Raw genomic sequence first — 25,020 nt, 5'->3', positions numbered from 1 at the left:
GGGAAGCAAGGGCAAAAAATGAACTACTGGGACTTCATCAAGATCAAAAGCTTCTGCACAGCAAAGGAAACAATCAACAAAACCAAACGACAACTGACAGAATGGGAGAAGATATTTGCAAATGATATATCAGATAAAAGGCTAGTATCTGGGGTGCCTGGGTGGCTCGGTGGGTTAAGCCTCTGCCTTTGGCTCAGGTCATGATCTTAGGGACCTGGGATCAGGCTCTCTGCTCAGCGGGGAGCCTGCTTCCCCTCTCTCTCTCTCTACCTGTCTCTCTGCCTACTTGTGATCTCTGTTTGTCAAACAAATAAATAAAATCTTAAAAAAAAAAAAAAAGGCTAGTATCCAAAATCTATAAAGAGCTTGTCAAACTCAATGCCCAAAGAACAAATAATCCAATCAAGAAATGGGCAGAGGACATGAACAGACATTTCTGCAAAGAAGACATCCAGATGGCCAACAGACACATGAAAAAGTGCTCCACATCACTTGGCATCAGAGAAATACAAATTAAAACCACAGTGAGAGGGGGCACCTGGGTGGCTCAGTGGGTTGAAGCCTCTGCATTCGGCTCAGGTCATGATCCCAGGGTCCTGGGATCGAGCCCCACGTCAGGCTCTCTGCTTAGTGAGGAGCCTGCTTCCCTCTGTCTCTGCCTGCCTCTCTGCCTACTTGTGATCTCTCTCTCTGTCAAATAAATAAATAAAATCTTTAAAAAAAAAAAAAAAGCACAGTGAGATACCACCTCACACCAGTCAGAATGGCTAAAATTAACAAGTCAGGAAATGACAGATGCTGGTGAGGATGCGGAGAAAGGGGAACCCTCCTACACTGTTGGTGGGAATGCAAGCTGTTGCAACCACTCTCGAAAATAGCATGGAGGCTCCTCAAAAAGTTGAAAATAGAGCTATCCTATGACCCAGCAATTGCACTACTGGGTATTTACCCTAAAGATACAAATGTACCTTTACAAATGGGCATGTGCACCCAAATGTTTATAGCAGCAATGACCACAATAGCCAAACTATGGAAAGAACCTAGATGTCCATCAACAGATGAATGGATAAAGAAGATGTGGTACACACACACACACACACACACACACACACACACACACAGGAATACCATGCAGCCATCAAAAGAAATAAAATCTTGCCGTTTGTGATGACGTGGATGGAACCAGAGGGTATTATGCTTAGCAAAATAAGTCAATCAGAGAAAGACAATTATCACATGATCTCCCTGATATGAAGAAGTTGAGAGGCAGAGTGAGGAGTTTGGGGGGTAGGAAAGGAAAAAATGAAATAAATGGGATTGGGAGAGAGACAAACCATAAGAGATTCTTAATCTAACAAATCAAACTGGGGGATGTTGGGGGAAGGGGGGAAGGGAGAGGGTGGTGGGGTTATGGACATTGGGGAAGGATGGTGAGTGCTGTGAAATGTGTAAACCTGGCAATTCACAGACCTGTACCCCTGGGGCTAATAATACATTATATGTTAATAAAAAATTAAAATTAAAAAATATATAAATATATATAAAGTATATACACAGTAGAGTATTACTCGGCCATCAAAAAATTGAAATCTTGCTGTTTGCATTGATGTGGATGGAACTATATTATGCTAAGACAAATAAGTCAATCAGAGAAAAATAACCATCATATGACTCATTGATGTGTGAAATTTAAGAAACAAAAAACAGAGGATCATAGGGGAAGAGAGGAAAAATGAAACAAGAAGAAACCAGAGAGGGAAAGAAACTATAAAAGACTCTTAATCATAGGAAATAAACTGAAGGTTGCTGGAGAAGACAAAGATGGAGGAATGGGGTTAATGGGTGATGAATATTAAGGAGGCCATGTGGTGTAATAAGCACTGAGTATTATATAAGACCGATGAATGACTAATCTATCTCTGAAACCAGTGTAACATTATGTGTTAATTAATTGAATTTAAATTTTTTTAATGGTTTTATTTATTTATTTGAGAGAGAGAGAGAGAGAACATGAGAGGAGAGAGGTCAGCGGGAGAAGCAGACTCCCTGCTTGTCAAACTCAATGCCCAAAGAACAAATAATCCAATCAAGAAATGGGCAGAGGACATGAACAGACATTTCTGCAAAGAAGACATCCAGATGGCCATCCAGATGGACTCTATCCCGGGACTCCAGGATCATGACCTGTGCCGAAGGCAGTCGCTTAATCAACTGAGCCACCCAGGCGCCCCTTGAATTTAAATTTTAAAAAAATTAAAAAATTAAATTATCTCTGGAAGAGTAAACAAAAACAAAAACCACAAAGGATTTATTATTGTTATTCATAGTGTTATATTTCAATATTTAAATGTGCACCATTTCAATATTCTAATGGGAGGAAAACAAACATAATCTACATATACGTGTGCATATTTATACAAAAACACATATATAAATATACACATATAAATACATGTCTCTAGGGAAACATTTATTTTTAGCTCATTAAAATAATCATCACAGAGGGCTGAGAACACTGAGATGGTAAAAGCAGGGGACTGGGTGACTTAGTTAAGTGTCCCGCTCCAGATTTAGACTCAGGCCATAATCTCTGCATTGTGGGATCAATCCCCACATCCAACTCACATGCCCTGCTCCATGCTGGGCATCTAACCTGCTTGGGGTTCTCTCTCTCCCTCTCCTTCTGCTCTTCTCCCATCTCTCTCTCCCTCTCTCTAAAAAAAGAAAAGATGGTGAAATACATAATTTAGGCATCAGTAATTCTCATGAGCTCAATTAGCAACTTTCACACAAGACATCAGGGGACAAATCACAGTACTCAAGGGTGAGGCTAAAACACACCCTAGTTGACAGATCGAGAAGGACAACATGAAAAGGGTAAGAGCAATTTCAGGTTGATCACAATGCACCTCCCCCAGACCAACACAGTGACTCACCAGGATACACCTACAACTATCATTCCTCAACCAAAAAAAAAAAAAAAAAAGAGAGAGAGAGAGAGAGTGGTGGACATCCAGCATTCTCCAAATGGCATTCTACTTCCTCTGTTGTCTACATAGATCTCCCTTCATGGGGATTCCTGGGTAAAGTTGTGGTGCTGGCCCACTGGGGATCATAGAGACACGGGGAAGGTGGGTATAGCTTATAGTAACCAGGGCTCAGATCTTAGAAGACTGTCAGAAGAGACTGGGTTCCATCTCGCAGTCTCTACTCCTGTCCCACAAGCAAGCCTGAACAAAGACTCTGGGCAACACCAGAGCCTATCATACAGGCCCACTTGGGGAGAGAGCCAAGCCCAGAGGACAGCCCTAGTGTTGAGCATAATCCTAACTCTGAAGGACCAGGGAGCTTGAACAGTGAACCAGCGCAGTCTCAGAGCCTAGCCTACCGCAGTTCATTGCAACTGGGAACAGCCATCAGTTCTGCCACATGTCTGAACAGAACCTCCGGACCCACCTGAACAGGGACTTGGCAGTATTGGCTTGGAAAATATTCAGATACTCACAGATGCCAATGGACACAAGTCTACCCTCTATTAACATAAAAATGAGGATTCCAAAAAAAGTCTGGTCCAAAGAAGTCTTTCCAATTTGCAAATGCACACAGGCTAGTCGGTTATTCCAAGGGTCAATGCTCACATTCCATAAGAAAGATCCAGCATAAAACTTGACTTGTGGGCTATCTTTTCTATGAAAAACAAAATCCAAAATATTCACTAAAGTCTGAAATGTTCCTTTGTATAGTATGGGCAAAGAATGTCCCATGGTTATTGATGCTTTATCTATTACAATATATTTAATATTCTTGATTATATAAGTTAGTGCTAATATTACTACCCTCCTACTGAGAGAAATAATTTACTTAAAGTAAGATTTAGGGATCATCTCAATATTGGTAGAGTCAGGATTTGTACCAGGATACCCTACACATCAACATGAGGTACCCAGGTCAAATGTTATTCCAGAAGGTGACCTGTGCGTGGATTCTTTCCTCTTTGATACATGATTCCCCTAGAGATCTATATACAGAATAGCCTCTGTGAGGTTTCAAAGTGAAAATTCCACCCCAAAACACAAAGATGCAGTTTGAATGGCTCTTTGGTTGACAACTAAGAAGACACAGAGGATAGGTATCACATATAAAAACACATATGTACCCCAATGTTCATAGCAGCAATGGCCACAATCGCCAAACTGTGGAAAGAGCCAAGATGCCCTTCAACAGACGAATGGATAAAAAAGATATGGTCCATATATACAATGGAGTATTATGCCTCCATCAGAAAGGATGAATACCCAACTTTTATATCAACATGGACAGGACTGGAGGAGATTATGCTGAGTGAAATAAGTCAAGAAGAGAGAGTCAATTATCATAGGGTTTTGCTTACTTTGTGGAGCATAAGGAATAACACAGAGGACATTAGGAGAAGGAAAAGAAAAATGAATTGGGATAAAATGGAGGGGGAGATGAACCATGAGAGACTGTGGACTCTGAGAAACAAACTGAGGGGTGGGGAGTGGGGAGTGGGGAGTGGGGATGGGTGAGCCTGGTGATGGGTATTAAGAAGAGCACGGATTGCATGGAGCACTGCATGTGGTGCATAAACAATGAGTCTTGGAACACTGAAAAAATAAAATTAAATTAAAAAAAAAAAGAAGGAAAAACAAAAAAAACATAGAAAAGGCCCAGCACACACGAGTCCACTTTCATACCCAAAGAACCAAGACTACACTCCTGTGTATCTGACTACATTTTGCATTGGCTAATACCCTTCCCGAAGAAAACAACTATAAATGTGTCCCCAGACAATGGTTCTCAATGTGTGTTCCCTACACAGGCATCTAAGAATGTGCAGGAAAGGAAATTTGGGGAACTGTACCCCAGAACTATTGCCATGGTTGCCATGATAATGTGAGGATAGGCAGAGCAATAAAAGATTTAAAATGCTCCAGGTGGGGACACCTGGGTGGCTCAGTGGGTTAAAGCCTCTGCCTTCAGCTCAGGTCATGATCTTAGGGTCCTGGGATCGAGCCCCACATCGGGCTCTCTGCTCAGCGGGGAGCCTGCTTCCCCCTCTCCCTCTGCTTGTCTCTCTGCCTACTTGTGATCTCTCTCTGTCCAATAATTAAATAAAATCTTAAAAAAAAAACAACCTCCAGGTGATTCTGACTCAGACTAAATTTGATAACCTCTGCAGCAATTAAGTCACAGGTCAGTCCTGAGCTATCCACACAGAAGTCCCTCTCAGAAATCTCCATGCTTGTGGTCATGTTACTGTTGTGACACATGTACACACAACATACACAAACATACATTTTCCTTATTCATAAATGAATCTAAAGCTAACAGAGTCTATCTCGGCTTCCTCCTCTTCCTTCTGTGGCTTTTCTCAATACCGTCCTTGAGCTTCCTGGGGTCAAATACACTTTTGTTCACATTCCTAAATACACTAATTCCTAAATACACTTTTGTTCACGTTCAAAATGAAAACAATCCAAATTAAAGTGAATTCAAACATATGCAAATATTTTATCAAGTAAGTTATGAAAAGCATCAAGACATTGATACATGTTATATATTAAAATGGGATTGAATAGAACATTCTCACTATAATGCTGTATTCGAAGACTTTTACCCTAAGACCATAAGTAATTGCAGCGTAAGCAGCTCTTCAACAGCACGCCATTAACATACAGAATAAAACACCTGGGCTTTAAGGATAAGGACACTGTAAACTTCAGGGGATTTCTCTAACACGTGGTTTCAAGGAAAAGTGTGATTGCTTTTCTGTCATATGCTGGGAAACAGTTCTGAGAACAAGAGCCATTCACAAACATGTTCCTCCGTGCTACAGTTGTATCTCTGTACTTAGACTGGCAGCGATGACAGAGTGCTGGTCTGTGACATGGAGAGAGTAGTGCTTGGGGAGAATGGCCCTCCCTAAATAAAAACAGAAAGGCCTCAAATCAAATTTCTGAAGTCCTATCAGATTTACACTGCCTCCTTTGCTGATTTACACATGGTTTGATGCCCGGTGGTGGGGCAGGTATCTTGGGGCCGTGACAGAACAAGCAAGAACCCAACAGCTAGGGGTGGACAACACCAGAGAAAAGACATGGAAAAATGAGAGGACACTCTAAGAGTGTCTGAGCCACTCCAACAGACTTAAGCATCTACCTACTCACTGTGTACATAACTCAAAATATACAGCTTCTTTCCTATACATACACATGCGCTTCTCATGGTGTAGTAGACCACAAAATAACAGGTACTGAAAAATGAGCTGTTATCCTTCAAATGATCCAATATTAAACATGAAAGTAACATGCCACCCAATTTAATTTATCGATCGATATCTACAGTGGATAAAAATCCTCTCTACCCAGGTCAGGATAGGTAATAAGGACAGCACGGCCTGTGAAAACAAACAAACAAACAAACAAACAAAAAGAAACAACACAGGGACATCTAGCCTAAAAACTGGGTAGCCTGAATCAGAAATGCTCACTGCCAGAGACTGGTGACCAGCTTCCCAACGAATAAGTGCCTTGCACACAGTCCAGAGCACAGGATAGACTCATCATGGGGCTGAGTGGAAGTGAGGGAGGGCCCTACCAGCTGTGGGTCAGCATCCTTGGAAGGTCACCCACCTACACTGGATCAGACCTATGTCGGGGTTATATGCCCAGGACACCAGTGCTTTGTGGATCCACACCACATCTTGCTGGTTCTGCATATTACTGTCCAGCAGCCTTCTTCATCTTGAAAATCTACTCTGTCTTGTGACATTTTAAAGCTATGCCCACAACGTTTAAATCAGCCAATATCCCTTCTCTACCCACCACCACACATCTGGACCAGTAACTGGTCTGCAGTACATTCAGGGTGGGCATTAAATCACGAGAAAAGGATGTGACTTCCCTGCAATCATGGAAAATGAGCACATACCCCACATCCCCACCTCTGCTACATTTCTTCAACACAAGTAGCTTCCCAAGACCTTGCAGGCGCCAAAGGGAGCTCCTTAACACATCTGTCTTCACATTTCAGTTCTTCATATTTTCTATTAGCAGAACTTAACTTCCTATAGAAGTAAACCATCATCATATCTTTTCTGTCCTCACAACTCTCCTTAGTACCAAGTGCCTCAGGTAATCCTGTGGCCCACTGTGTTTCCTGTTCTTATAGCAAAGTGGTGACAACATTGTATTTCAAGCTCAGATTCAGTCTCAAGTGATCCAGCTACCAACCATTTCTGATTGAATTAAAAAATTCCAAGCTACTCATAAGAACCTACAAGGGCGTGCATGGCTAATGTGGGAGGGGGAGATAGCAGTGAAAGTTGGGTCTCTATAACACAGGGAAGAAGTACAGCTGTGACACCTGTGCCATCAGAACGGAGATGAGGAGACAGCACTAGAGATGATTTTGAAAGAAAACAAGTAAAATTTGTTTTTCTAGATTTAGGGTCATTAGTGCAGCCTTGGACAAGTGTCCTCTCCCCACTTGAGTTCACTTCACAACTATATCCTATAAATTTTTCATCTCTTACCTTGGACTACATCATGACTCCTAAAAGAATGTTGTTTTCTTCCTAAGTTAGAACATCTACTAACATCAGTACCATCCCATGTTTATTCCCTTCAAATCAATGTTAAAACAACCCAGGATTCATAAAGTCTTGAAGTTTTCATTTACCAAATTGTTGCAGTGATGTGAATAAGATGGATAATACATTTCCAAGAAGGGAAAAGTACAATAAGTACAGAAATCTTAATGTTCTTCTCCAGTTGAAAAGGAAAGACATGAACTGTGTCAATTCAACTACATAGAATATGATCACTGTAGAATTATACCCATATTCAAATTAACATTGAACATCATGTGCTTTCTTGCAATCTAATCATGAAACTCATGAGCAAGTCATGTAAGCAATAGTTCCTGAATATTGGGGGAAGGAAAACAGAGTACATCCTACATGAGTCATAGCCAGGTAGACAATGTAGGATTTGCATAGGGAGATTCTCAAAAAAAACCATATATGACGTTTAGGCAAAATAAATACAATGCAATGTAGAGAAAATTATTCCCATTATGAACCTTTGTTTTTGTTAGGAAATCATCAACTTTTTTTTTTAATTTTTTATTTTTTATAAACATATAATATATTTTTATCCCCGGGGTACATGTCTGTGAATCGCCAGGTTTACACACTTCACAGCTCTCACCATAGCACATATCCTCCCCAATGTCCATAACCCCACCCCCCCTTCTCTCAACCCCCTACCCCCAGCAACCCCCAGTTTGTTTTGTGAGATTAAGAGTCACTTATGGTTTGTCTCTCTCCCAATCCCATCTTGTTTCATTTATTCTTCTCCTACCCCCTTAACCCCCCATGTTGCATCTCCACTTCCTCATATCAGGGAGATCATATGATAGTTGTCTTTCTCCAATTGACTTATTTCGCTAAGCAAGAAATCATCAACTTTTAAATTTGGAAATTATCTCTTCAGATCCAAGATTCCCCTTCCTTCTGAAAATATACGTGTAAACACACACACACGCACACACACTTGTTCCTAGTTAGTTCTTTTACTCCAAAATACATCTTTAGCTCAGTATCACATATTGTATTCTGTACACATCAAAACCATAAACCTCTGTGTTCTGTATGCTGACAAAAACAACATAAGCAGAGAAAAATATAGGGGGACATTTTCAAAATACTGATTGAGAATTCTGTAAATATAGCTAATATTATCTTAGTGAGTATCTTAGTGATTTTGTTCAATTAGCTGTAGTTAAGTAGAACCCCTGGGCATTAGACACATGAGCCACAGTTCAGTTAAAAAAAACAAAGATAGGGGAGCCTGGGTGGCTCAGAGGGTTAAAGCCTCTGCCTTCGGCTCAGATCATGATCCCAGAGTCCTGGGATCGAGCCCTGCATTGGGCTCCCTGCTCATCGGGGAACCTGCTTCCCCTCCTCTCTCTCTGCCTGCCTCTCTTCCCACTTGTGATCTCTGTCTCTCAAAAATCTTTGAAAAAAAAAAAAAAAGATATTGAAGTAAAGTTTACTACTCAGAGATCCTGGAAGATGTACATAATATGTCTTGGGACACTGTGAAAAGGTCAAGACCGAGTGTAGGCAGAGAAAATGGCAAGAACCAGAGCAGATGTCTTTCTTAGGGTCCATGGTTGGTGTGCTCCGGAGTTCCTGGGCCAAAGTCCAGAATGCACAATTCAAACCAAAATGAACAGAGTATGGTAAGTTGTGCGGGGTCTTCCTTAAGGGATGCTTATAGTAAGTATACTGGGAGTGGACACATTTTCACATTTACTACTGGGGAGGTCATATAGGAACTTACCTTCGCTTATGATTGTGGGCTTTTGTCTAGTGTATGTGCTGTTGGGTGGATCTACAGTCAGTTCACATGCTCTGAATGCAGTCTGGTTATACAAACTGGAATCCAAGTACGCAATATCAAGAAATTGTTTAGCTAAACTCTCAATAATACTTCTATATCATCCTTATTAAAAATACCATGTCAGAGCAGTTCAAAAAGAAATAAAAGATATAATACATAAATGTGGAGAAAATTAATCTCAAATAATTTGAGATTTAGGGCCATTAGGAACAAAACATTAGTGATACCATCCCACAGCTTTAACAAGTGCCCCTTGAAAACTGCAGGGGTTCAGTGTACCCACCCCCGTGTAGTTGAAAATCTATGTATAATCTGACTTCCCAACACTTGATAGCTTACAGTTCCATAGAAGGCTTACCAAGAACAGTCAATTAATACATACTCATGTAAGTGTTATATTTGGTATTCCTACAAAAAAGGAAGCTCAAGAGAAGACAGTGTTAAGAAAATCAGAAGGAGATACTACATACATAATACTACTATAAATAGATCTGACTGTAAGTGGACCCATACAGTTCAAACCCATGTTGTTCAAGGAGCAAGTGTACTTTGTCTACCTGCAACCTTGATGACCTTGAGGCAGGCTAAAGTGGTGCAGGATAACACTTCACATAATATATATCAATGTTAAAAAATATATATATACATATATATATATCAATGTTAACACATTAAATCCATTTAGTGTTATGAGTGAAAAATATATTGAGTTCAAATGCATTGTAAACAAACTATTGCAAAATCATTGTGTAATCACTGGTCAAAATACCCATCACAAGATTCAAGAAACATTCTTGTTCCTCTGATATAATGATCTCTGAGTTGTGCGTCTGAGTCTTCTCAAACTGAGGCTAATTATTGAGTAAACGTGGATTCACAATAATTTTACACACTTTTATGGAAGTGTTCCCTATTCATCCCTCAGTTATCTGTGAAAATTTATTTCAACAGAATAACTAATGTTCTTGACTTGCAGAAATTCCTATGAAGATACATCCAGCTTTAAATAAAGTATCACCATATTCTTCGTAAACAGCAACTAGCAAAAATACTTAAAATTTAGAATGTTTGTTTTACTTTAAAATGCAAATAATAATGTCTGCATACTTAATTCATCATGACTTATTTTACTCTTATATGTCAACCACAAACAACTTTCTTCATACATTTTACATTATAGCACCTTTAATGGCCCATGGAAAAGTAGGTGTGAATGAATTCTCATCATACAACAGCCCCTCATGTCTGTGAGACAGCAACAATGAAATCATTTGGCATGCCCATGAGCACTGAAGTCTTAGCATGAGATGATTTAAGAGTAAAATTAATAATATTTGCCATGGAAAATATCTCCAATATGGTCAAAAGAAAAAGAGACGCAGTGAAACTAACTACCCCTTTCCAGACATTCAACCTCCTTGATCCTTTCAGTAATATTAACAAATACCTTTGACCATTGAATAACATGGGTTTGAACAGGGTGGGTCTACTTATACACAGATATATTTTCTTATAAATATAGTGCAGCAGTGTAAGCATGTTTTCTCTTTGTTATGATTTCCTTAATATTTTTTCTCCACCTTAGTTTATTATAAAAATCCTGCAGAGAATATGGACAATATACAAAGAATGGGATGATTAAATGTTAATGTTCTACATGAGGTTTTGAGTCAACAATACCGTATTTGCATGGTAAAGTAGGAATGGTTTTAAGTTTGGGGACTCAAAAATTACATACATATTTTCAGTTCTAGAGGGGGTTGGTGTCCCTCATGCCTGCAGTATCCAATGCTACAATGTAATTGATCTAAATAATTTAAATTGGAGTTTTCTCAATAATAAATACGCTGATTCAGAATCTTATCTAAAAAGTGGTACTGATTTACTACTTTCTGCTGTGACTTCTCTGATTTTATTTCTTTACTAAAGATTTATTTATTTTGGAGAGAGAGAAAGAACAGAAGGAGGGACAGAGGGAAAGGGAGAAAGAGAAGACCAAGTTTTTGGTACAGAGTCTGACCTGGAGCTCAATCCCAGGACCCTGAGATCGTGAGCTGAGCTGAAGTCAAGAGTTGGACACTTAACAAAGAGAGCCGCCTAGGCACTCCTTCTCTGATTTTGTGTTTGCCTTTCCTTTGCATACTTTGCCAATTATTTCCATCTTTAATTTTTTAAATTCATCTTTAATTTATTTTATAAAGTTTCTTTTTTCCTGAAGTCTATATTAAAAAGAGATTGTCCATCAATCATTACATTTCTATCCAGTCTGCTTGCTCTGATGTTGAGTAAAATTTCAGTTCCAGGTAAAGACTTTACAACCATTCTTTTAAAAAAAAAAAAAATTTATTTATTTATTTATTTATTTTTATTTGACAGACGGAGATCACAAGCAGGCAGAGAGGCAGGCAGAGAGAGAGAGAGGGAAGCAGGCTCCCCGCTGAGCAGAAAGGCCGATGTGGGGCTCGATCCCAGGACCCTGGGATCATGACCTGAGCCGAAGGCAGAGGTTTTAACCCACTGAGCCACACACGCGCCCCTTTACCACCATTCCTGACGTTTGTAAGGTATCTCCCCAGTATATATAATTTCATGTTGAATACTTCCAATTATTAATTAAATATTGCCACATTCTTTACATTTATAGAGTTCATACAGTATGCATGTTGTAATGTTCAGGAAGTTTATAGTTCAGCTTAAAGACTTTGCCACATTTTTTTACATTTGAATTCTCCCCCACTATGTATTACCATGTATGGATAATATTTGAGGGCTAACGACTTTACCAATTACTTAACATTTATGAGATTTCTTTCCATTATGAAATGTCTGTTGTTGAGTGGCGCCTGGGTGGCTCAGTGGGTTAAAGCCTCTGCTTTTAGCTCAGGTCATGATCCCAGGGACCTGGGATCAAGCCCCATATGGGGCTCTCTGCTCAGCAGGGAGCCTGCTTCCTCCTCTCTCTCTGCCTGCCTCTCTGCTTATTTGTGATCTCTGTCTGTCAAATAAATAAATAAAATCTTATTAAAAAAAATAGAAATGTCTGTTGTTGAGTGAGTCTTGAAGACTAGTTAAAAGGTTTGCCACACTTAATACCTTTTTTTAAAAAAAAGATTTTATTTACTTATTTGACAGAGAGAAAGAAATCACAAGTAGGCAGAGAGGCAGGAAGAGAGAGAGGGGGAAGCAGACTCCCTGTTGAGCAGAGAACCTGATGAGGGGCTTGATCCCAGGACCCTGAGATCATGACCTGAGCCCAAGGCAGAGGCTTAACCAACTGAGCCACCCAGGTGTCCCCACTTAATACCTTTTTAAGTTTTCACTTGATGAAGGATATAATGATTGGAGCTTTCTGAAAAGACTTTCCCACATTTATTACTATGATAATGGTTCTCTGGAAATTGAGTTCTCTGATGTTTGTTAGGATCTGACACTTGACTGACATCTTCCCCAGATTCATTACATTGGTTTAAGTTTTATCTCCTTTATAAATACCTCGTGAAATAGAGTCCTCACTAAAGGCCTTCCTAAGTTCACAAGACATGAAAACTTGCTCCAATTTAAGTATTATCTAGTAAGTATTCCACAGTGATGTTTGGATAAAGATCCTTCTGTGTTTATTGAATTTAGAGAATAGGCAACAAGGAGGGTTAATGTGTTGGTGGGAGAATAATGAACCCTCTGTAAAGGACTTCTCAAATCAATCACATTTAGAATTTTTATCTTCATTTTTAAATGTCTAACATTCAGAAATGCATCAGTGAATGATTAAATCACTCTTAAATTTGAAATGGTTTGAATGAAACTTTCTTTTTTTTTTTAAGATTTTATTTATTTATTTGACAGATAGAGATCAGAAGTAGGCAGAGAAGCAGGCAGAGAGAGAGAAAGGGAAGCAGGCTCCCTGCTGAGCAGAGAGCCCAGTGCGGGGCTCGATCCCAGGACCCTGGGATCATGACCTGAGCCGAAGGCAGAGGCTTTAACCCACTGAACCATCCAGGCGCCCCTGAATGAAACTTTCAACACGAACTAGGTGACTTTCCAAAATATCCGAATGTCCTTCTAGAGAATACGTACGTTGAAAAATGGATTATTATTGCTAGGTTCAAAGACATTGTTCTGTGAATGACTTAAGGTGTGTTTTTTCCCTGAATATTTTCCCTCCTTGATCTGGTCTGTCAGTAGGATTTCATTATGGTAATTTTCCCACTTGGGTTATGTCCATCATAACATCCTGCCTGCCTGCCTTTCACTACCCCCATCACCTTCCCAGTCATTCATTAAGTATAAATACTCAGGGCCAGTGCTGCCACATCTTTCCAGATCACTCCAGAAAACAAATCTTCTTTGCTGGTCTTTCCCAATAGGCCTATGGTGTGTGGAAAGACACAATGGAAAGATAGAAAAATAAGTTATACCATTCACTGTACTGTTAAAATTCTAATGTGAAAAATTAATACACATTATAGTACATCATCCATGAGAAAAAGGAAGCACCAGGGTTTTGTTCTATCATGAAGACAAAAATGAATCAAATTGCCTTCTGGAATGCTCCAGAAGGCATTTAAAATACAGCGCCCCCAAGTACAAAAAAAGAAGAGCCACAGTTGGTTAAGCAGCTGCCTTCGGCTCAGGTCATGATCCCAGCGTCCTGGAATCGAGTCCCACATCGGGCTCCTTGCTCAGCAGGGAGCCTGCTTCTGCCTCTGCCTGTCATTCTGTCTGCCTGTGCTCGCTCTCTCTCCCTCTCTCTCTGAAAAATAAATAAAATCTTAAAAAAAAAAAAAAAAAAAGAAGAAGAGCCACATGGATGAGACAAAGAAAGTTTGTGACGCTTGACCACAAAAGCTGCTCACCCTCCCTCACTCTCCACGGCAGCACTGTGAGAACACTCTTACCTCCCCTCAGGAGAGAAACAAATGAGTGACCTGTATGTTCAAGGCTTCAGAGGCCTGGCTTCTTTCCTGCTACCCGCTGGAATAGTTCTAGTCATGTGTGACAAGGAAGGCAGAAGGAATGAGCATGCCCTCTTAATGTCCTATAATGGTTGCTCAGAGAAAAGGTGATCAGTTTGTTCAAACAATGGAGAGACCATTTAAACTGAGGAATTACAAAAACTGAGATGAGACAAATGAAAGAATACAGAATATGTCTGACGGGCCCCTGAAATTACTAATCTATGTGTTCTCCTGCAGAAACCAAGTTCAGAATACATGGCTAGGCGGCTATTTTTTTTTAATTACCTAATTTGAACAAATGATCACAAAGCATATAAAGAAATAGAAAAATGTGTTTCAATCAGAGGAACAAAATAAATCTCCCAAACTGGCCCTTGATTAATAAAGAATTATTAGTTGCCTGACACAGAATCAAATAACCATCACAAAGATGCTAATGGAGAAAGAAGAGAAAACGGATAGTGTAACTAATTGTTATCAGGAAAACTATGCATGAACAAAACAAAAAGCAAAGGAGACAGAAAATGTAATAACAATCTACAACAAATTGGGAGCTGAAGAGTACAATCACTGAATTTGAAAACACAACAAGGGGTCAGTCACAGACTTGATCAAGCAGAAAAAGAATGAGACAACTGAAGGATGCTATGTTTTAAATTATCTACTGAGAGGACAAAAGAAAATGTGGAAAAGGACGGAGTCTAAGTGACTCATGGAACATCAACAAATGGACCAATATGTACACTAAGGGGACCCCAAAGGGAGAGGAGAGTGAAAGGGGCCAGAGTTTTTACATGAAGAACTAAGACTTGGTGTGCCTGGGTGGCTCAGTAGGTTAAAGCCTCTGCTTTCAGCTCAGGTCATGATCCCAGGGTCCTGGGTTCGAGCCACGCATCAGGCTAACTGCTCAGCAGGGAGCCTGCTTCCCCTCCTCTCTCTCTGCCTGCCCTTCTGCCTACTTGTGATCTCTGTCTGTCAAACAAATGAATAAAATCTTAAAAAAAAAAAAAAAGAACTAAAGACTTGTACTTCCCACATGTGTGGAGAAAGGGGACAAATGCAACAAGGCTGGTAAATTTAAAGTAGGATACACGTTAAGACATGAATACAGTGCCACATTATAAATAACCTATGAAAAATCCCAAGTGAAAATAGAATTTTGGAACAGCATGACAAAGGCAATTCAACTCATCTTGTACAAGAGAGCACCTGTAAGATTAGTAGTGGGATTCACAGCAGACCTTATAGGAAAAAGTGCAGGGAACAATATATTCAAGCACTGAAAGATCAAAATGTAACCACCAAGAATACGCTATCTGGCAAAACTGATTTCCATGAATGTAGAAATGAAGACTTTCCTAAGTAACAACTGCTCTAAGTTTACCAGTAGATCTGTCCTACAAGAAGCATTAAAGGAAGTCTTTCTAGGTGAAATAAAAGGATTCTAAGCAGAAACTGAAATCACATGCAAACACAAGCTCTCCATAAACATAAATATTCACACACTCATAGTAATCTACAGTGTTAATGAGGTAGCACAAGTCACTTTTATTTCTGCTAGAGAATTAAAAAACAATAAAAGCATAAATATCATAAGTCTAGGTAAATAAGTATATGACATAAAAGACAATTTGTGATACTGATAACAGAAAGTGGGTTCAGGGTTGGAAATAAGTAGAAGAGTTTTCTATGAAATTGACAATATCAGTTTAAAATTATTTAATTGTTAAAATAAATAAATACAATTATTTAATTGTTATGCCTTTAACAAATTTTGAGCAAGGTAACCACAAAAAAATTTTGCTCCAAAGCAGCCCCAAAGAAAATATGTATAGAAGACACAAAAGTTAATGGGAATGGAATCAAAGCACATTATGGGTAGAATGCGGCAATTAAAGATAAAATTGAACACGTAAACATGATAGAAGTAGAAATTGTTTAAACACTGCTTTCCATTCACAGAAAGTGTTTCTCTCATGCAAAGAGACTACACATTCTGTAAGAGGTGATGAGATTAATCGTATTCGTGTGGCAACTCATCTGCACACAACGTATACTCACTCAACACTAACCAGTCAAAGAAATGCACAAGAGGAGTCACAACCAAAGCATGTATGGGTGGAAATTGTACAGATACATATGTAATTTTATTAGTAAAGAGCATAAACCTGATTCATATTTAAGTTAAATTCACACTGTCTAGAACTGTATGAAGTTGACAACTCTCATCTTATAACAAGGCACACAGGTAAAAATGATACCACAACTAAATAATGTTATGGAAGGTCCCATACAAAAGGAAGCACATTATTATGGAACTCTAGAACCAGAAGAAGGCAACATTTAACCAAAAAGAAATCAACATAAAAATAGGCAAATTTTTAAAAGGGAATCTTCTTTATAACTCTAATTTCAAACTGTGACTGTGTAATGATGAAAAACAAGCATTTTGAATTACTGGCATGCCTTCACTGGCAGTAAGCTTGGAAAGAATATTCATTAATACAATCATGAAAAGCTCTAATAGAAAATTTTATGACTAAGTATTTAAAAGACATTAAAAAATGTATTATGTTATTAATATATTCCTCCTCTTACACAGAATGCAAGGCTCTAAACCATTCTTCAGAACCAAGCACTGACACAAAAACCTTTCATTTTGAAATAAAAACAACATGAAAATTGTAAAATGGCCCAGCAAACACTTTATGGATTAAATTCAGATAAATTCTGAGGAAAGTAGAAGAGAAGACTAATGCTAATTTTTCCTGTAAATGTAAAACTGGATTTATGAACAAGATTTTTTTAAAAATATGGGAATTTTACCAATTATCCACCACACTTGTAAGCAAATGTCCATGTCATAACACAAGTTTTCATGTAAAAAAATTTAGAGATGAATCTGATATATAACTAATAAAGTGAAAACACACTTGATGAAGTCAAAGAACTTCATATCATACAAAATTATAAAATGATGTGGTTATGAATAAATAAGGTTTATTATAGCCTGCAAGTTCTGAGTTCTAAATGTTCTAGCTCCCATATGGCATTAATTACCAAGAAATTCTAGAATTCAAGTTGATATATTAAATTATTTCACCACTGAGAAATGGAACACAGAGTGGAAATTTCTAATTTTAGCTGATAAAAAGAAAAATGGACTTTTATAGTGAAAGAAAGGAGTATACCTTTAATGCAGGAAGTTGTTTTGTTACCTGATGAATTTAGTGAGTCTCCATTATGTACAATAAAGATTAAAGCCTCCATAACATTGGAAAGCATAAATCAGAAAACATTTGATATCTGTCTCCACGGTTCTGGGATTTCTACACCAAACCCCAATATGCCAGCCACTACCCTGACACGCTTCTCACATGAAGCAAAGCAGAACTTATAAAGGGCTTAGCACAGGGTTCCTCAGAAATAGGATGACCTCCCCAGGGCCCTCACGGCAGTGGGAAGCTCTCAGATTATGGCGGTCCTCCCACTCCAAGGGGAGTCTCCTGGCCCTCCCTGTGGACGTGTTGGACCATCACTGGAGCTAAAGGAGAATCTTTAGAGAATGTAAGAGCTTGTTAATGGTGAAGAGCAGATGTTCCTCTGTGAGAGGGAGAGAAATAACACTAGGCTTCTCAAACTAATTTCCGTTCAGGAAAACTATTAGAACCATAGCATAAGGTCTACCTTCCTCCTTCAGACCTGCACCTCTGCTCTGTCATCTTCCTCATTCATTCCCACATACCTGGATGGAAGGCTACTGACTCCTTTCTCTTCACATCCCAGAGCTGCTTCTCTTGCTCCAAAAAGAGGACCAGGTCTGGCTTCCACACAATGAGACCTGTTTATTAGAAAAAATGACAAGGAGTATTACTGGAGATTCTAACTTTCATTCCACTATTGTGCTCTGTGGGGAAGAGAGAACATTCCAGAATTCTAGAAAAGGATTTCTCAAACACTGTTGACCAACAGCCCCTTTAGAACATGTGGTAGTTCCAAACAGTCACATCATGACCTCCACTTCCAAGTACAAAATACAATTATAAGGAATAAGAATTGGAGTTGATGATGTGGGCAGTACTATTTTATTCTTTCAATGTTCAGTATTAACACTAATCTACAGAAGTGATGATGTTCCCTTAAGGAAGGGGATGCTAAGGCTGAAAAGGAAACATCATGAAGATTTTTCTCTCCATCTACAAACCCCCACTTATTTCCCTTTCTGCCTGGATCTGAATGCCAATCATTCAAAGAGGAATCCTCTAATAGACAATCTTCAAAGGAAGGAAAAAAAACCCCTTGGTTTGGGAAATCTTCTCACCCAGGAAGAGGAGGTGTCCGTAGTTCTCCAACATCACATCCCTGTACAGTTCCCGCTGAGTGTGGGTCAGGCGTCCCCACTCCTCCTGAGAGAATTCTATGGCCACATCCCTGAATGTCAGCAGTCCCTGTAAGAAATACCACAGTCACCAAGGGGCCATTGACAGAGTTCACAATGGTCCCTAAGTTGAAAGAGGGAGTTAATGTCACCAGCTAGACCCAAAGACCTGACCTTCAGGGCCCACCTGCTTGTACCCACCAATTTTATCCTACATTTTACTTAACCTTCTCTTCCCACCTTATTTTTTACTTCAGTCGAAAGACCCCATGGGCAGAGCCTCCGGTGTTGGAAACAGAAACTATCCAACAAAAAGTTTTGACTGCCCTGAGGAAGCACTTGGGCCTGCCTAGTTTGATTTTAACCCCTGACTCATACCTATGTAGATGGAGCAAGGAGTAACCCATGGAGTGGCCAACAGTTACTTCACCTCATTATAGTATGAAAATCTCCACTGAACATACAAAGTATGTATACAAGTATTGTCATCATGATCATGTGTGACCATATGCCCAACTCTATGTAAGATGATAAAGCCCCTCTTGCTGAGTTTCCATTTGAACCCCAAGTAAAAGGAAAACGTATGTCGTCGTCGTCATCCCCCCCCCCCACCCCGCTCTGGGAGTCTCTGAAGTTATTCCCTCTTATCTCCTTATTGGTTGCAAATCAAGTTTCCTTTGTGTCACAAGCCCATCTGCTGTAGTTTCTACCTGTGACTCTATTATACTTCAGGATTTTAAGACACTCAGACATGTTAATTAAGTGATTCTTGTTTTGTTTTGCTTGAAAATACAAAGAAGTAAATAGAGGGTCACTCTGTGAACTATGTGTGGAGTAAAATAAAACCTACAAGGTGGAGGTCTGACTTAGAACTTCCCATCCCAGAAATCATTATCTCTGCTACAGGAAGGTGAAAGCCTTTGTTGTCCAGTGGAAACAGACCTGAAGGGGCCTGCGAGCTAAAGGTTAAAAAAAAGTATTCTTGAGACATTTTTGGTGCCAGAAAACTGTTTTTATTAAAGCACAGGGACAGGACCCCCTGGGCAGAAAGACCTACACCGTTCTGGTGAGAAGCCATTAGTAATATAGTTTTTTGTTGGAGGTAGAAATAAAGGAAGTTTCTGCAGGGATTTTCATATGTTAAAGAGGACTTACAGGATCCTGGAGGTCTGGCTATTGTCAAGCTGGTAGCTTTTAGCCTCTAGCAGAGCATTAACATTAAGGCAGTTGAAAATTCCTGATGCAATGTCATATTCTTGCCTGTCTCAAGTATTTATCAAGGGTCTGCAAGTTGAATTTCAGTTTACCTACATTTCTTCTACCTCGGTTCTCAACAGAAACTAGAAGCAAGAGAAACTCAGAAGGAAGAAGTTTCCACTTTAACTGTGAAGGTTTTTGCACATCCCTCAGCAAATCCGTCTAAGATCCTTAAGAGTGATAATGGGGAAAATTCAAACTTCATAGGGGAGAAATCTGTCAGAAAGCACCAACCCAAGTAAAAGAAGGTAACAGATCTGTGCTTTAGGCATCCTCAAGGATCTATTATTAATGGTGTGTTCTTTTGCCCCCAAACAGTAAATCAGAATATAAACTATTATGAGAATACAGTGCATATATATGAAGTTCAATCACACATAGTTTCCATGTCCTGTAATATCTAGCAACTTTAAATAGAGTATCTTTTTCACATTCTAGAGAGCAATCCTCTTCTTTTATTCTAAAACTTTTTGAGTTATTCTGGGTTTCAAATCCATTGTGTTTGTTCATGCAATTCCTTACTCCTGGTCTACACAGGGCTCAGAAAGAATCCAGATGGAACCTAACAAGAAATGTTTTCCTTGACTGATATCCAAGGCCAGAGCCGAACAGCAGCAGGAATCTGGGACTTGGTGCTGTCCTCTGCGGGTCTGTCACCAAGGGACTATTGATGGCATTTGCAGAACTTTAATTCAAAGGGACAATTGTTGATAGACTATTGAAAGACAGGTTGGAGACAAGGGAGAGAAGGCTCTGGAATATAGGGGGGAAGTGTTCTAAAGACTTAACCTTGAGTCATTTTTGAAAATGTTTTAAAATTAGGGGAACACATAAAGCAGAAACAACGTGACTAGAGGAATCAATATTCGCAATTTCTAAATGAACGGGATTTTGGGATAAAGAGTGATGCGCCATCTGACTTGGGACGCAAGGCTTACCTGAGAACGGGCCATTTCTTCTTCTTTCATGTCGTCCTCTAGATTTCTTTGTCAGAAGAGACTCGTGGAGAAATCACAGCTGCATCAGGAGAAAATGCCTTTAAAGCCACCAACAGTGCGTCTGCACCTCCAAACTGCTCGGCCTGACAGCAGCACTTTGAAATGCAGAAAAGGCCCAAATTCCCAGTCCTTTGTGTCAGGAGCCTTTCAGAAACTATGAGCTCCTACTTGAAGACCAATCCCTGACTTTTCCTTCTCTGCTTTCAGGGGGCCTCCCCTCCCACCAATGCCCACAAATTCAGCTTCAGCATAGGAACTGCATGCTGCACGGACCTGAGCCTCCCAGACTCCTGCAACAGAGACCCCATTACCTCTCCGTGAGCCAGAAACTCTACTCAAGTCTCATAAATTAATGGGGAGCCCTCGTCTTAATCCTGGCCTCACTGTGGATCACCTGCAGTCCTTAATTATAACAACACTGTCTTTTCCACCCACACCAATAGGCAGAATCTGAGGAGGAGGGCACCGGCAATGATCGGTTTTGAAACTCCACACGTGATCCTATTGGGAAGCATTTGGGGGAGGTGACCAGGCAAAGGACAGCAACCAAGGCTAGAATTGTTATCCAGATTTAAATCCATGCCTTTTCCACTGGCCAGTTTCCGGAGATTTATACATTCTCCGTCTTTCTGCTCAGCACAGGGAGACACCCTTACAAATGGAGCTTTCCCTTATAAATGCAAATATCTCTTACAAAAGTCAACATACTGGGTTTCAGAGCTTTTCCTTTGTCTGCTGTTTCTTTAAAATAACAGCCTAGTGGCGCCTGGGTGGCTCAGTTGGATGAGAGTCAGACTTGATTTCGGCTCAGGTCGTGATCTCAGGGTCATGAGGTCGGGCTCTGTGGAGCAAGGAGCCTGCTTAAGATTCTCTCCCTCTTCTCTCCTCCCCCCTCACCCCCAGCTCAGTCTCACATTCTCTCTCAAAAAACAAAAAGAACAAAAACAAACAAACAAACAAAAAAAACCAGTATAACATAATCCTTATGGCAAAAACACAAATTTTGGGATGGTACAAGGCTCTTCTTAAATAGGCAAATATTTATTTTCCTAAGTATCTGCCAAACAGTTTCCCAAAGTGAATGTCGTTTTTATACTCCCATCAGCAATAGAAAAGAATTCGCATTTCTCAGTATTTTCACAGAAATGTGGTGTTACCCTTTTCCTTGATTTAGCCCTTCTAGAAAATATTGAGTGATTCCTCCCTGTAAAATATGAAGTGGTCTTAATACAGTTATTCTGGTGACTCAAAGGGAAACCACTTAAAAGCATCCTGCTGAACAAAAACCAAAATAGCTGCATTAAAATGTCAGCAAGGCTTGATATTAAACTAAGTATCCTTTTTCATTTCAGTAAGCTTCCCCTCCCCCTTTCTTCGTCTTCTTCCCCCCTCCCCCCCAGGAATCCAGGACCACTCTGAAAACCTAGTGAATAAGGCTGGAAGCACAAACACAATTCCTGTCGAAACCGGCTAGATCCTGTATTGCCCTACAAACCCCCCCAGCCCCTTCCCCTGGGTGGGCTTGCAGTTTTGAAGGCCCTGACCTGCTGCAGCCTTGTCTGCTGAGCAAAGCAAAAAAGCTGTTGTTCCTTTTTATCCCCAACTCTGTCTTCACATTATATTTTGGGTCTGAAGCATGAATGTCAGTTTTCAACAACAGAATGAATGTTGGGAAAGGAATCCATCCCTCTTCATCTGTTTCCAAGTCTTTGGCCAGTCTAATAATTAAACTGATGTAAGGCAGATTCACAAAAGAAAAATAATAATAATTTCTTAATTAGGGGAACCTCAAAGATACAAGGTTCAAAGACAGGGAATTGACGCTTCATGCTGCTGTGACTTAAGAAGGGGTAGGGATTTAGAATTTCAGAAGGGGTAAGCATAGTCACAAGAAAAAGGAAAGAGCAAATGTTTATCAAAAAACAGTTTGCCACACCAGGCAGGCAACTCTTTATAATATAAAAAGTTAAAGTCTGATATTAGCTATATTACTGATAGAGTTCCACCATCTAATTTATTCTTGGTATATAATCAACCTCACAAAAGAAGGAAATCCTTCCATTTGTAGCAACACAATAAACCTAGAGGATCTTTTTTTAAATTACAGAAGCCAAGCCAGTGCCCCTTTGCCTAGCTTAGCAGTCTTTAAATTTTAGCATGCACCTTTAGCCCCACTGATTGATAAACCAAACCTCTTTGTGTATCTAGAGATCGTTGGTGCCTTGTTTCCTAGAAAGACTTGGATCGGAACCCTCTTGCACAACCTCTCTCCTCGGGCACCAATACACAATCTCCAGCACCTCAGTAATGTCTGTGGCTACGAAGAGGCAAGCACGAAGTGTTACAGATTACCGCACTCCTCTTTACTGATTACTGGCCTCGAGTTCCTTTTCAACTCTTTGGACCAGGCTGAAACTATGGAGCTGGTTTTTGGACAAGACAAGACTCCACCTTCTTCCCAAGTGGTTGTCCTCCTGAATAAAGCTCACATTCCTTCCCAGTCAAAACTGTGTCTTGAGTGTTAGCTTTTGGAACAACTCACAGCCAATCTTTTTTTTTTTTTTTTTTTTTGGTAACAAAATTGTGTTATCATTCAGTACATCCGGTGGGAAAGAATTCTTGAGATGTTTAAGATGAAACTTAGTAAGTTTATTCAAGCAGCAGGGGTACAGGAACCCTGGGCAGAAAGAGCTGCACTTTGGTTGCAAAGAGCTGGTGGTTATATGCTTAGTGGTCAGGGGGAAGGGTCATGCAGGAAGTATTAGATCATAAATGCTTCTTTGAATTTCTACTCATATAACTACTTTAGCAAAATTTCTCTGGTGCTTATCATTCAGTTCAATATTAATTATGGGTGAGATGGACAGGCAGTCAGGAGACCCTTTAAGAATGTAGCAATCAGCTACATTTGATTCTTACCAAAACTATGCAGGCTATAGGTCAACCTTCTGGGTTAAAGGTGAACATTTTTCTGTTTCTGTGCCTCAGCATTTCATACCCAACCAATTTTCTGTCTTTAAATATTTAAGGTTGTTGAAGGGTGAAGGGCTCATATTCCCTAACTTTTTCAAGGTGACACATGTTGTAGAGATGTCCCTACCCATGCATTGAAATTGGTCCCTATCTGTCCCCATGTGTAAGTATTAGAGAAGCCATTATTGTAGAGTCCAGAGGGGACACTGTGGTGAATTAGCTTTGAATAGTCAGTATGATCTGTTGGCTGGGTAAATACGCTTACACATATTTCGACAATAGGACAGAAAATAGCAAAAGAGAAAACACATTAGAATATTACTATAATGAAAAATAAGAGCAACGGAACAGAGAGAGAACAATGTAAAGAGAGAGACAAGTCACAAAACAGACTCTTAAGGATAGAAAAAAAAAAATGATAGTTACCAGAGGGAAGGAGGGTGGGGTGAAGGGTTAAACACATGATTAAGGACTGCATTTGTGATAACTACTGAGTAATGTATGGAATTGTTTAACCACTGTATTGCACAGCTAAAACTAACATAACATTTTATGTTAACTGGAATTAAAATAACTCTTAGGTCAAAAACAAAGAAAAAGTGGTGGCAATCCATTAAAATACTGATATATTGACACCTGGGTGGCTCAGCTGGTTAAGCGACTGCCTAAGGTTATAATCCTGGAGTCTCGGTTTTGAGTCCCTGCATCGGGCTTCCAGCTCAGCAGAGAATCTGTTTCTCCCTCTGACCTTCCCCTTCTTGTGCTCTCTTTCTCTGGTTCTCTCCCTCTCAAATAAATAAATAAAATCTTTTTAAAAAAAATACTCATGTATTTTCACAATAGCAATAGGCAGATATACAGAATATAAGTTGATATGACTGAAATGCAGAAGCCTTCCCAGATATCCGTAGAGGATAGCTAACACTTTGCTAACAGGACATATGATTGTACATCAACATTTCTTAATAATTACTTCTGGTCTGAAAATTATTGAAATTATGACTCTTAGGATATTATATCAGAAAAATAAT

The 25,020-nt window shown here is 39.6% G+C and overlaps 2 protein-coding genes across 3 annotated transcripts in view; both read right to left on the bottom strand.

The window, feature by feature from the left end:
* Positions 1 to 21,031, bottom strand: part of LOC122911704 (putative protein ZNF720) — a 44,791-nt gene extending 23,760 nt beyond the window's left edge. The window contains exons 1-3 of one of the 2 annotated variants that reach the window (XM_044256674.1): positions 20,957 to 21,031; positions 18,705 to 18,831; positions 18,129 to 18,224 (exon numbers count right to left, since the gene is read on the bottom strand). In XM_044256674.1, coding sequence (XP_044112609.1) covers positions 18,129 to 18,224; positions 18,705 to 18,831; positions 20,957 to 20,986 — 253 coding nt within the window. In that variant the 5' untranslated portion in view covers positions 20,987 to 21,031. Of the gene's footprint in view, positions 1 to 18,114; positions 18,225 to 18,704; positions 18,832 to 20,956 lie in introns of those variants that run through there. The other variant, XM_044256675.1, reaches the window with a different exon arrangement.
* LOC122911731 (putative protein ZNF720) overlaps positions 20,957 to 25,020 on the bottom strand; it is a 127,934-nt gene continuing 123,870 nt past the window's right edge. The window contains exon 7 of the mRNA XM_044256724.1: positions 20,957 to 21,035. Within this exon, the coding sequence (XP_044112659.1) occupies positions 20,995 to 21,035 (41 nt within the window). The 3' untranslated portion in view covers positions 20,957 to 20,994. The remainder of the gene's footprint in view (positions 21,036 to 25,020) is intronic.

This window comes from Neovison vison, chromosome 7 (assembly GCF_020171115.1).
Source record: "Neovison vison isolate M4711 chromosome 7, ASM_NN_V1, whole genome shotgun sequence".
NCBI lineage: Eukaryota > Metazoa > Chordata > Mammalia > Carnivora > Mustelidae > Neogale > Neogale vison.
Note: the sequence above shows the minus strand (reverse complement) of the source record. Positions and strands in the feature narration are given on the sequence as shown.